This window comes from Haliotis asinina, chromosome 14 (assembly GCF_037392515.1).
Source record: "Haliotis asinina isolate JCU_RB_2024 chromosome 14, JCU_Hal_asi_v2, whole genome shotgun sequence".
Taxonomy (NCBI): Eukaryota; Metazoa; Mollusca; class Gastropoda; order Lepetellida; family Haliotidae; genus Haliotis; species Haliotis asinina.
In genome coordinates this window covers 10,590,876-10,604,162 of record NC_090293.1, presented here as the reverse complement: position 1 = coordinate 10,604,162, position 13,287 = coordinate 10,590,876, and the positions used below count along the sequence as shown (strand labels likewise).

Below are 13,287 nucleotides of genomic sequence, written 5' to 3'. Positions count from 1 at the left end.
TGTCAGATGGCGTCTGCTGGCTGATGGCTAGCTAATATCAAGCTGTTGTGTGGTTTATGCCAGGCTGTTGTCAGACTGTTTGCTGTCATGTTGTTACAGTCTGCATCTGTTCCACAGGTATGCACGGTGATACAGGAAGTCATCAAAGGTGCAGTGGTGGACAAAGATGGCCGACTGTTGCCAGGCGATCAGATTCTGGAGGTAGGCTATTGTGACAATTCTGTTTCTTCGAACATATTGGTGTCTGTGAGTCTCTGTATCTAGTCTGGAATTACAGGGGAAGAAAGAAATCTTTTCAAAATTTTGCACTAGACCACAGGACCACTGAATGGACAATATACAGTGGTCCTGTGTCTGTTTCACTGGTCCAGAATAACATTCCTAGATGTACTGTAAAAATTCGCTGGCTACCAGGACCACTGCAAAGTTATCATTGGTCCTCATGAGTTTTTACTAGCCTGAGACCACAGGACCAGCAATAATTTTGCACACTGATCTATCAAAATCTCTGTCCAATTTGCAGGTGAATGGCGAGGATCTGACACAAGCTACACACCTTCAGGCGGTGCGAGCATTGAGTGAGTGCTTCCCTCTGTGTCGGCTGACTGTGTACAGAGAGAGGGCGGAGGAGAGCAGGCCAATAGAGAAAGAGGGTAAAGCATGTTGTAAACAGAAATACCTTTCCCAATTTGATTGACAGAAGGGGTTGTTAAGAACAGAGAAAAGAGTTTTGATTGGATTGGAAAGAGAAGATAGTTGAAAACAGAAAATATAGTGTTATGATTGATATAGAGAATGGAATTGTTGTTGAAGACTAAAATTGAAGTGTTTCGAATTAATATGGAGTGTTGAAAACAGAAAAGTGTTACAACTGAAATGGATACAATGCGTTGTTGAAACAGAAAATAAGATACCATGATTAAATGGAGAAGGGAGTGGCTTATAAAATCTAAAATTAGATGGATGGGAAGAAATTTTACAGACAGGGTAAAGATTGTTCAAAAGAGGATGCAGCGTTTGGATTAACATGGACAAAAAGCATAGGTTGTAGAGATAAATGTTTTAAAGTATGTTGGAGAAAGGCTAAAGGTTTTCATTTGTTCAAAGCAGCCTGGAATTGAGAAAGGAAGTGGAGATTTTGACAAGATAAGCCTTGTGATGAATAGGATGTGGATAGGAACTGAAACTGAACACTTTTACGTTCTGTGTGTGGAAAGGGAACTGTATTGTACTATAAGTATTTCCTTGTACATCCAGCTTATATGCCTTTGCTTGTGTGCTTTTAAAATGAATTTGTTTTTTCTTCTCAGAAATATTGAAGATTACTTTGGTAAAGGTTCAGACAAAGCAGCTTGGTATTCGTCTGGTTGGAAAACGGTGAGATACCTTTGCTTCTGAGATCACGTCAGTGATGAAATAGCTGGAAAAGGTTCCAGATTCATTGTAAAGATGCTTGCATATACTGGACAACATATCTGAATAAACTTTATAAACACACCTTGATTTACTCGACAAAAATAACAGAATGTAGCTGAAAAGGAAACCATGCATATTTAGAATTGATAAAAAGTAACTGGAAAAGAGATCTCAATTTGCTGGAAAACAACTCATCTTATATAACCTGTAATTTTGTAACCAGTTGTTTAAATGTACACTAGTTTCTTCATAACCATATCTAGGGTATTTCCTAGGTACACAAACAATGCTGTATAAAGGAAAGCTTTCATACCCTCCATTTTGTAAACCTACGTACCGTGAAGATCTGGGTTAGAATTGATCTTCAGTAACCTAGTCTTGTTGTAAGTGGTGACTAATGGGATTGGTGGCCAGACTCGCTAACTTTGTTGACACATCATTGTATCCCAGTTGCAGAGATCAATGCTCATGCTGTTAATCACTGGATTGTATGGTCCCAGTTTAAGTAAACTTATCCTCAGTACTTATTCGTTACTCTCCACTACTGAGTCTGACTAAACCTTATTAAAGCATATATACTGCAGGTCAAATAACTGTTATATGCGGAGTTTTGTTTGTGGAGAGATCTGTGTCGGTGACCTGAATATTTTGAAAGTCCCTCCGATCCCTAAATAGTAGCCATTGTCTGACTGGTTAAATCTATTTAACCGTCTCGCATTTGCTTGGACGGTCATTGGTCACTCAATGGTTACCTGACGCAACCTTCTACTAGGTTTTGTTAGACTCATTGGTGGAGTAAAACGAAATACACTGAGATTAAGTTTACTTTGACTGGTCTGGTCCAGACTTGATTATTTACAGACCACCACCATATAGCTGGAGTATTGCTGAGTGCGGTGTAAAACTAAACTAAACTCACTCTAAACCTATATTTTAGCATCACTACTAAGAAGTAGGAGTGCTTGCATTGTCTATTACGTATAGGAGCCACATCAAACTTTGACATGTCATGTGGACTGAACATTTTCATCCGAAGCTGGAAAACGTTTCGTCAGTTGTATAGTGTTCAGTGTATGTGTACAATGATTGCACAACGATAGCAAACATTATTTCAAGTTAATTTATGAAAGGTGTTTGTGTTTCCACAGCAACGGTCCCGGTGTGTACATTCTGAACTTGGTGAGTGATTTGCTTCTCATGTTTAAGTTTGTGTTACTTGTGACATTGATGGAAGGCATAATAAAGCAGAACATCATAATTAAAGGAATACAATGTGCATGCACTCTCCTCAAGATGCAGTACTATAGAGGCCTCCAAGAAGCAAAGAGGACAGATGTTTACTGTAGATGTTATTGTTGCAGATCCCGGGTAGTACTGCAGCGTATGATGGCCGCCTGAAGCCGGACGACCGTCTGCTGGAGATCAACTGTCAGGACATCTCTTACGGCACGCAGGAACAGGCTGCCCATCTGATACAAGTAGGAACCGCCTGATACATATTTCTAATGTATCGATACATTTCTCAAAACATTAGTCATGATTTAATTTGTGTCACAATATTTATTTTGTAGTATTTCAGTCTTTTCATGCAACACTCCATGTTAAACATGGATTGGCTCCGAAGAGCTCGTTGCTAGGAAATAGTTTGTTAACAACTTTACCAATTGCATGACTGATCAGGTTTTAACTGTTAGGTATCATCTGAATCAGTGTTATAGATGGTCATGTCTAACTTGTCAAGCAGGTACTGGAGAATTTGCGAACCTTTATTTATACTACACAGTAACAAAATGTGGCGGTATTGTGTTACAGACTAGTCAAGATAGAGTGCAGTTTGTAGTTTCTCGGAAAAGTCGACCACAGACTCCGGATCTGATCCGATCTACCTCAAGCGACACTGCCAAGTGTAGTGCTACCTTTGACTGTGATAGCATGGAGAACCCGATGAAAGCCCAGTGCAAGGAACGCATGATCAGTCTCGCCAAGGTTCGTCTCCACAATACTTTTTAGTCCATACTGGAAAAGGTACAATATTTGTTAAATTGCAGTTACATATATGACAGTATGACTACTTCCTTAAATCATGAGTAATATGCCAAGTTAAGGATGAATGTCAAGAATTTTTTGTCACAGCTCTGATCTTAAATGTTATTTAGACATTGAGAATCAAATACATTCAAATACAAGTAACAAAAATCTGTGGCATTAAGACCACCTTATACTCAACCACATCATCATGATGACAACGATGACGATGACGATGACGATGATGATGATGATGATGATGATTTTGTTGACAGGACCCCTCTGAGAGTCTAGGTGTGAGTGTAGCTGGTGGTTTGTCCAGTTTCCGTGGTGACACGCCAGTGTATGTCACGAACATCAACCACAAGGGCTGCCTTGGGCGCAGCCGCCAACTCAAGGTAAGAACCAGCTTTAGTATGGACCAATAGCAGCAGAACACCAGTCCTCCTTGGAAGTGGAGCTGCATGAAGCAGTCTGGCCACCTATAGACTCTGGGACAGCTTCAAGCTGCATGTTTCAATATGGTGAACCGTTATTACTAGATCAGAAGTCATGAGTGTGTTGCTCATTATAGCCAATTACTTTTGGGTGAAACTGTTTTATTATCCTCCATCTCAAAGTCAGGGGAATGTAGATTTGAGCTCCATCCGTCTGATATGATTGATACAGATTTTCTCCAAAACCGTAATAGATGGGGAATCCAAATTTTGTAGGTGTTTTCAGGACATGAATGCCTAGATGGAGTTTGATAAAGAGAACTATGTTACCATTTGCTATGGAGTTATGGCCCTTGTGATGCGTTTCTTGACTTTGTGCACAGTATCCCCATGGTGTCCCCAAAGCAGACAGAAACTGTTATAGGTAGGAAAACCAAATTTGATATGTGTTTTCAGGACATGTCTTGATGGTGTTAAAACCAGGAACCCATTCGGATTAAAACATTGTGGTGGGGAATATTGATGGGAACATTGATCTTCTTGTCGATAATGAACTTCTAGACTTGACATCGTAATGCTGACAATATGTTCATAAAGTAAAAATGTCAAATTCTGTAAGACATGAAGTATGTTTATTGTGTCTGTTGTCTTTTTGGTTCATGACCTTAGGTCCCGTTGGGAATCTGTAGACCAACAGATAAACTGGGATTATGTATTGAGAGTTTATTGATATCCGTGTGATGAATGTTACATCTTGCATCCACAGAAAGGTGACCTGCTCCTGTCCATCGGCGGTATCAACCTGCTAGGGCTGACCCACAGCGAGGCGGTGAAGCAGCTCAAGGTCCAGTCAGAGACCAAGCTGCTCATGATGAAGGTGATCGAGGGGCCGGAGGATGTGGAGGAGGGGACACAGAACTTTGTCCCCAACTGGCTGTTCTGGCTTCGGTTACCCAGGTAAGGTCCTGGAATGAGGACAAAACTGTCCCAGGAGGAGTCTACATTAGAACTTGCCCCCAATAGCTGCCGTCATACACAATGGATTCTGCACTCTGGCTTTGTTGATTGCATGCAAATCAGTGTTCATATTATCAATCACTGGATTATCTGATGCTGACAAGATTACTTACTGACTGCTGTAACATAGCTGGAATATTGCTGTGTTGTTAAACAACAACCACACAGGACAGAACTTGTCACAGGCCCTAAGATGGTAGTGATGTTATTGATAGAGAACAGCAAGGGTTGATAACTCTCAGGGAACAAGTTCCCAGTTGTATCTTTCTATCTGTAACAGACATGATCCTTTGATCCACCGTAAAGCTGCCTACTGGGACACGATTCCATGCCTCAAGGTGATACAAGGATAGCCTGCCACCAAGCTTGTGAATGTGTTAGGTTAAAATTCATATCTGTCAACCTGTGCAAACAGCAAGGGTAGACAACTCTTTCTGTCCAACCTTAGCAGGCAATAAGACCAAAATGTATTAGGTTAACAGACTTAATGACGTGGGCCTAGATTTTCGAAGCTGAGTGCTAAGATACGACTGTCTTAGCACTAAGAGAGCTTTGAAAATATATGCTCTGATTAACTGCACATCATCATTGTCTCATGTATCAATCACTGGATTATGTGGTCCAGGCTATTATTTTCACCCCATCTTCAAACTACTTCATTAGTGCACTGTTAAGGTAAAGAAAACTTATTCCCATTGATGCTTGTATGCTCTGTAAACTGAGTTTCTGATTTTTCCAGAGCGTGCCAGTTGCTGAAGACGATTACATTACTACGCAGTCCATCAGGGAGCTTGGGGTTCTCCATAGTTGGTGGCTGTGACAGTAGCCACGGACAGATGCCCATCTTTGTCAAGTCGATTGTTCCTGAGACCTCTGCAGCCAAGGATGGGAGGTTAAAGTAAGATCCCACCTGTGTTTTATGATGTGTGACTATGTTACAGCTTTTTGGGTGAATTGTTTTCTCAGCAGAGTGATGGAATCTCTTACCTCAAAATAATGGTTTCATTAGAATTATCAGGGTAACGTCCAAACAAGACAAAACACTAGACTTCTTCAGAAGGGGTTTAATCAGTGAGACCTAAAGTTATTTGGAAAAAGTGATATGAAATTACATGAGTTTGATGATGGTGTTTGATGCCGCAACTGATTATGTTGGCTTCATGAGGTGCGAGTTTGAACCTTGTTGGTTTCATGGTTTGTCAGCACCATGCCCGAGGTTGTTGACTCACTGATGTCTCTCACCAGCATGTCAGGCATTCTTCACACACTAAGCTGCTGTGCTGTGATGTCCCTAAAATACCATGTAACAAAAAACAATCATAGCACTGTGACTATAATAATTCGTTGACTTCTTCGATTTGTGATTCAGCGTTGCTTAAGACTAATGTATATTCTCCATCTTGTACCCAAGTTGCCCATTCGTCAAAGGCATTTAGATTCACTTTGCAGAATTGTGTCCCTTGGGCACGTCAGTATTATGATCATGACCTTGAATCCTCGTAGCTCTGTTACAAAGAGGGGTACCACACTGCAGCTGTCCTATTACACATATATTACGTTTTCACAGATATAGCACTACGATCGATATGTGACTTACGACTAATGTATTTACTCCCTCTGGTACCCAGCTGGACCATTTGTCTAAAGCGTTGCAATTCAATGTGCATAGTGGCATCTATGGGGCACATATGATTGTGACGTTGAATCTTGGTTTGTCTTGATTAGGATGCCATGGGTTTCAGCATCATAGCTATGCTTGTTAGTTTGTCATCAAAGTGGTAAACAGGTCCCACTTTGGGCGTTCCTCCCTCCTTAAGCTGAAAGACCATGACACCACTGGAACCAACAGCATTAAGCCTTAAGCCCTACTTGCTCTGTCATTGTCTCTCTGGCAATGTTTTCACTTAGTGATGATATCTGTTCTGGAGAATTAGTGGTGATGAAGATGCTTCAGGTTATGGCTGAGGGTTTTGAGGTAGCTGAGTGGTTAAAGTGTTTACTTGCAATAAAAAAAAGGGAGTAGAACCTCACTCACTCATTATGGGGGTGGTGGGGGAGCCTAATGGTTAAAGCATTCACTTACAAAAAAAAAAAAAAAGAAGGGAGTTAAACTTCACTCACTCACTCACTTATAATGGGGGTGGTGGGGGAGCCTAATGGTTAAAGCATTCACATGCAAAAAAAAAAAAGGAAGGGAGTAAAACCACTCACTCATTCACTCATAATGGGGGTGGTGGGGAGCCTAATGGTTAAAGCATTCACTTGCAAAAAAAAAAAAAAAGAAGGGAGTAGAACCTCATTCACTCACTCATTATGGGGGGAGCCTAGTGGTTAAAGCGTACACACGTCACGATTCACCACATGGGTATGATCCTTGAAGCCAATTTCTGCAATATTACTAAAAAGCGGTGTAATCATGCTTATTCACTGTCACTCAAGGCTGACATGCCATTGAAGTATTTGAATATATTTTGAGTTTACTAAACATACATAATTTATGTTTTCAGATGTGGTGACATGATCATGAGTGTCAACGAACACAGCTTACAGAACATACAACACAGCAAGGCTGTTGAAATTCTCAAGTTAATAGATGGCGCTGTGACGCTCACAGTCGTGTCATGGCCAGGAACTCTTGCTTAGTGAACAAGAAATCATTGTGACTCTCTGTTTGGTGCTGTTTGTGCTTCATGCACACTGTGATCTAGGGAGGCCAGTTTCAGATGAATAACCCATGACTTGATTCAGGGGGAATGACATATGGCCAGTTTCAGAAGAATAACACACAACGTGATTCAAGGGAATAGCATGTGGCCAGTTTTAGAGGAATAACAAATGAATTTAATGCAGGTGAAAAGAGATGGCTTATTTCAGAAGAGTGCCAATGATTTGCTTCAGGAGAATAGTATGTGGCAAGTTCCAGATGAAATGTGTTGTTTTCAGGAGAATAGTATGTGGCCAGTTTCAGAAATGTTATTACCAGAAGTTTGGATATATTACAATGTCAAGGAATAAAACTTGACATGTTTCTGAATAAAAAACAAGATGCTGCCATTTCCAGAAAGTTTCAAGACTTTTACTATATTTGCAACAATTATGGAAACATTTTCCGATTCACAACCCATGTTCCAGTTGAAAAAGTGGTGGGTTTTCAGAGGCTTAATTCTGCAAGTTTGAGAATTAAATGTTCAGGGTTTTTTAGGGCACTCACCATCAGAATAGTTCAATATTCTCTCAAAGAAAACGTCTTGATTTTGCAGGACTGTTTGGTTGAACGGAAAGTGCATTTGCTAATTCAAATGTTTGAAGGGAAAACTGGTGAGTTCCTAACAGATAGTGTACTTGACCTTGAGTGACTTGAAGGGTTTGATTTATATGGCATTCTGAACAACTCATTGTTATGTCTGAATATGGAATGAATCTTCTATGAAACTAAAACTGGATCAGCTGTTCGAAGACAGTAGTGTTGAGAATGAAGATTCTTCATCTACACCGCGCCAGTGACCAACAAGAACTGCTTTGGAAGTCATGAACTTTCACACTCAGTGAAGGAATATATTACGTAAAATGAATTCCTGTCGTCATGTTAATGATTCAATGATTCAGCTCAAACTAGATCACAGACTTGTCGGGAGTTTTAGAAAATAAGATTTGCCCACTGTTTTGTGTCATCCAAAATACTCCATGGGAGTTTTCACTTCACTGAGGATGTTTTTTTGTATAAATGTTTGTTTTCTGTTTATTGACCTATAGCCTTTATGGGTCATATATTGTCTTCAGTTTTTAAGTTCTGGCAACGATACACAAACAACCTCATGTTTTATCAAGTTGCATATGAGGCGAAATTGTCAGCACATTTTATGATGAACATTTTAGTTGCATTGTATTAGTTCAGTGTTTGTCAAAAACTTAAAAATTGACTGTTGTATCAAAATTCATATAATTTTTTTATTCGAAGGTTATCTTGAATTGTGCCATATACCTTATGAATAATAACTTTCAGTTACTTCATTCGTGTAATGTGAGTTATGGTTTAGTCAAGTTTAGTTTCACCAATGGTCAAGTCAAGTTTTATTTCTATAATGGTAAATGTTTTGCTCACCTGACTAAAAGTCAAGTGAACTCATTATCTGGAGTGTTGTCCATTCATCATTCTGTCTTTACATTCTTAATTGTCAGCTTCTCCTCTGAAAACTTTACCATGACCTGCTGGAACGTTGCTAAAAGCGGCATTACACTCTACCAAGTCCCAGAAACATACGTCCTTGGTAGTTGAAATTTTGTTGTATTCATGGAATAGGTATCCCTTAATTTGATTATGCCTTTTTCAAAATGGCCACAATGGCAGCCATATTGAAATTTCCATTTTTGCCCTTTCCAAATATCATGTTGATATTTTATATGCCTTTTATACTTTCGGTATATTGTGATATTTTATGCAGGTATGTTTGACCCTTGACCCTCAACCACCATGGCTTTCAGTATGTTGAACATGCATAGTGAGAATCTATTTTGCAGAAAATTTGATGAATTCTCTTGGTGTTTCTTCTTTAACCTCGCAGAAAGTAGGGACAGGGACTATCGATCATCATCATCATCATCATCATCATCTTGTCAACGAATGACATTCAAGTTGGAATGTAACAACACTAGTTCACGTAAGATTTTGCATAAAATTCAGAAAACATTAGGTGAGCTGTAGAGCCAGGTGGCACTGCATTTTAAAGTTTTGTAAGTGTTATGAGTTGAAACAAGTGTTGTGAATATCTGGACAGTTGTTGTTTAACTTCACACATTTTCACCTGATAATAAAACCACATTTCAATAAACAGGACAACAAGGAGTATTTTATGAACGAGCAAATTCTGAGTACTTTATATATATATACATATATATGATTGTGATATATTCATGATAGATTGCAATAGATACTTTGATCACTTTATTCTAACGCTAGATGTGTGTGTTTACAGGTTAGCTTTTATACGCCAGCATTGGTGGAAGTCTGGAAGATTGTGAATGGTAGACATGTGGATTTGTAAAACATTGAGTGTCAATACAGATAGTGTTGTTGTCAAATCATACAAGTAGTGGTTTGTGTGAAACAAGTGGTTTTAAACGTAAGGAATCAACTGGTGCTTGGATGGGAAGATCAGTGTCATTGGACTTGATATATACAAGTATAGACATAGAATCCTTTTTATTTTGCTTTAAAGGAACATATTTTTAGCATAAATTGGCCTGTTAATGGAATAACATATTGTGACAAGTGTTGAATTTAACAAATGTTATATTTGGGATTATGCTTTCTGAGTAAAGTACAGATTATTTGTGGGTTAAGTCCAATCCACACCATCAGGACCAGGTGCCTAATCGCCGGCAAACAAAGTGAGACAGCTAACCCACTCAGTCACCGCAACTTCCACAAAAATGGAAGTAGGACAACTGGTGGTCTTGACTGGGGACTTTGTCTACCCCTCCAATGATTGTGAAGTGTTAAATTAGAATTCTTTATATTTTTTTTAAAAAGAAACAAATTTTTAGCATAGGATTGCCTGTTAATGGAATAACATGTTTTAAGCAATTACTACCAGTGGTTTATTGTTAATAGAATATAGTAAAATTCTTACTTAAAGTTTAAATTGTGAATGTATCAATTGAATAATTGGGTAATACACGCTTTTGTTCAATTTGTTTTTCATACAGAATTTCCAAAAATATTATTGTTGATGTTTTGTGGTAGAACTAATTTAGTAGCTTACTAAATTCACCATTTTAATGTTTTGCAGAATGTTGATGTGGATTCAACCTACAGTATTAAAACTTATTTGTTGATTTTTTTAATATAACCATTTTGTCTTATAATGATTGTTGTAATACATGGTTTATTTATGTTTTTAATGAAATTTAAGACCTTAAAACAGATCTCCCTTCCCAGTACAGACGAAATGCGAGAATGCATATGTATTACTGTATGTCTCAAGTAATAATTCTCACTGCAAGCATGTGTCAGTCATTGTAATTTTGTACATAGACATTGTCAATTGCTATGTAACTTTTGTTCACTCATAAGAGGCCTTTTTTCATCTTTCTTTTAATGCCACCATCATTTGCTGTGTTATGGTAGTGCTTTATGATATACTGCGCAAAGAAAGTTCAGAACCACCATATTCTCTCATATAATCTATAGTAATACAGATATGTTGGTTCTTAACTATTTTTTAGTAGAATAAAAGGGTGACTCAACATTGATGGAGATGTTTCTTAAATGTCAGATTTTCCAAATAAATATAAACATCAGTTTTGACATAAGTAGTATAGTGACTATTGTTAGTAAACTCACTGGGGCGGTGGGGTAGCCTAGTGGTTAAAGTGCTCACTCACCTGGGTTCACTGGGTACAATGTGTGTCGCCCTTTCTTGTGTACCCCACCATGATATTGTTCCAATATCGCTAAAACCAGCGTAAAACCCAACTCGTTCACTAGTGAACTCATCACCTTTCATTTTTGTTGTGTCACCCCTTCCCCATGGTCATATATTTTAAACTTCCTTACATATTTCATTTATGCAATTTATTCCTGTTGAGCTAGCACGAAAGCTACGATTATTGTTTGCTCAGAAAATCATGCAAATATCTCATTCAGGTGTTTTCCATTTTTTTTTTCCAAGGAATTGCATTTACGGCATTTTGTGCATAGTAGCTACTGTTGCAATATATGTATTCATGTCACCTTGACAGGCACCTGTCAATGAAATGTACAAAGTTCATCATTGTTATTGTATACTGTCTCCACGTGTGTCATTACCAGGACGTCATCACACATTGTCTTGTCGTGTGTTCATGCAAGATGTAGGGGGTCTAGTGGTTAAAGCATTTGCTTGTCACGCCAAATTCCTGGGTTCGATTCCCCACATGGGCACAAAGTGTGAAGCCCATTTCTGGTGTTCCACTGTTGCATTGCTGGAATATTGCTAAAAGTGACGTTAAAACCATACTCACTCACTCGTGCAAGATATAGTCATGATTGCGTCACGTAACTGTTAGCATCCACAAGGGGGTTCAGATGGAGTCGGATCTCGTCATAACAAATCTTGTCATCTTTGAAATATCAAGACAATCAAGATGATTGAGCATAACCAGTAACTGCAAGAACCACAGGAATATATTTATTTATTTGTTGGATTCATAGTACCAGTTTTCTCATGAACGAGGTTTGGAAGATTTAAATAACCTTATTTGACTTCAAAAGTCAAGTATATGAAATTACATCTTATGTATAGTCTTAACTCAAATCCTCTGTTTTATTCCATTAATTACATTATCTCCATATCAAGGTTTGAGGTGAGATAATTTGACTGTAAGTGCATTAATGCATACCTTTGTTGAATACATTAATGCATGGCATGGTATAACTCTTTTATTACGTATCTGTTATACATAGATACAAAGATTATATTTCAGGCAGAAGTTGTAAAATATAACATGTTATTCCTGAAATGGTATGTAATTGGTGTAAATATCAAAATGACATACAGGTTATGCCTGTGAGCAATAACTAGTGCTATTATTATTATTATTATTATGGACTAATAATTGTAAATACTGGATTATCATAGAAACAAGGCTTTGCAGTTTTCAGTACTTTGATAAAAAAAAGTTATCTTTCTGTCATTGAGCAGATGTTACGAGGAAAACTTCAGAAAAACAGTTTACATAATGTCAATCTCCTCTTTCCACTTGGTAGATGAAGCCCTCACATCTGAGGTATCATTGTTTACATAACACTTGAGCAGACTGTCATGCATTTCACCTTCAGTTTCATCTGTAATCGTATAGGTATGTCAGTGTGCAAGAGTATTTTCAGTTCGCTATTTCTCATGGTTGGATTTATTTCATATCAGGGTGTATCTCTTTTTTTAAAACATAAATGAAATCTACAGATCTTCCTTCTACAAGTTCAATGCAGTTTACAGAGAAACCTCAGTAGTCCTAAAGATCATCGAATCTTTTGAGGGTTTGTTGACAGTTTTTGAGTCCAGAGGTGGAAGGCAGAGTGCTTAAGAAGTAAAACATGATATATTGTTACTGTTTGGTAAATAACATATTTGGGATCATGTTAAAGACATGAAACAACCTTGAAATGTTTCTCATGACAATTTGATGTGAATGAAATGATATTAGCATTATTTCTGAAAGTTCTGGAGTTAATTGCCTTTATGTCCTAAAATAACCAAAAATTCAGATAGTCAAGGAGCAGTAAAACTGTTTCTTCCTTGTCAAATGTATCTAGATTTAAACATTTCCACAATACTCAAATTCTTCTCTTATCTTTAGATTTCATACAAAGTCTCAAAGTAAAAGCAGTGTTATTTTTCAAGTTTTTAAAGGA

At 38.0% G+C, this 13,287-nt stretch overlaps 1 protein-coding gene across 7 annotated transcripts in view; it reads left to right on the top strand.

The window, feature by feature from the left end:
• The window catches only part of LOC137261116 (ligand of Numb protein X 2-like), a 91,391-nt gene extending 78,505 nt beyond the window's left edge, over window positions 1–12,886 (top strand). For all 7 annotated transcript variants that reach the window (XM_067798801.1, XM_067798803.1, XM_067798804.1 and 4 more), the window contains 10 exons: window positions 118–201; window positions 524–653; window positions 1,311–1,377; window positions 2,565–2,595; window positions 2,778–2,894; window positions 3,229–3,402; window positions 3,717–3,839; window positions 4,645–4,835; window positions 5,635–5,793; window positions 7,403–12,886. In XM_067798801.1, the coding sequence (XP_067654902.1) occupies window positions 118–201; window positions 524–653; window positions 1,311–1,377; window positions 2,565–2,595; window positions 2,778–2,894; window positions 3,229–3,402; window positions 3,717–3,839; window positions 4,645–4,835; window positions 5,635–5,793; window positions 7,403–7,538 (1,212 nt within the window). In that variant the 3' untranslated portion in view covers window positions 7,539–12,886. The remainder of the gene's footprint in view (window positions 1–117; window positions 202–523; window positions 654–1,310; window positions 1,378–2,564; window positions 2,596–2,777; window positions 2,895–3,228; window positions 3,403–3,716; window positions 3,840–4,644; window positions 4,836–5,634; window positions 5,794–7,402) is intronic.
• The last annotated feature ends 401 nt before the right edge of the window (window positions 12,887–13,287 follow it).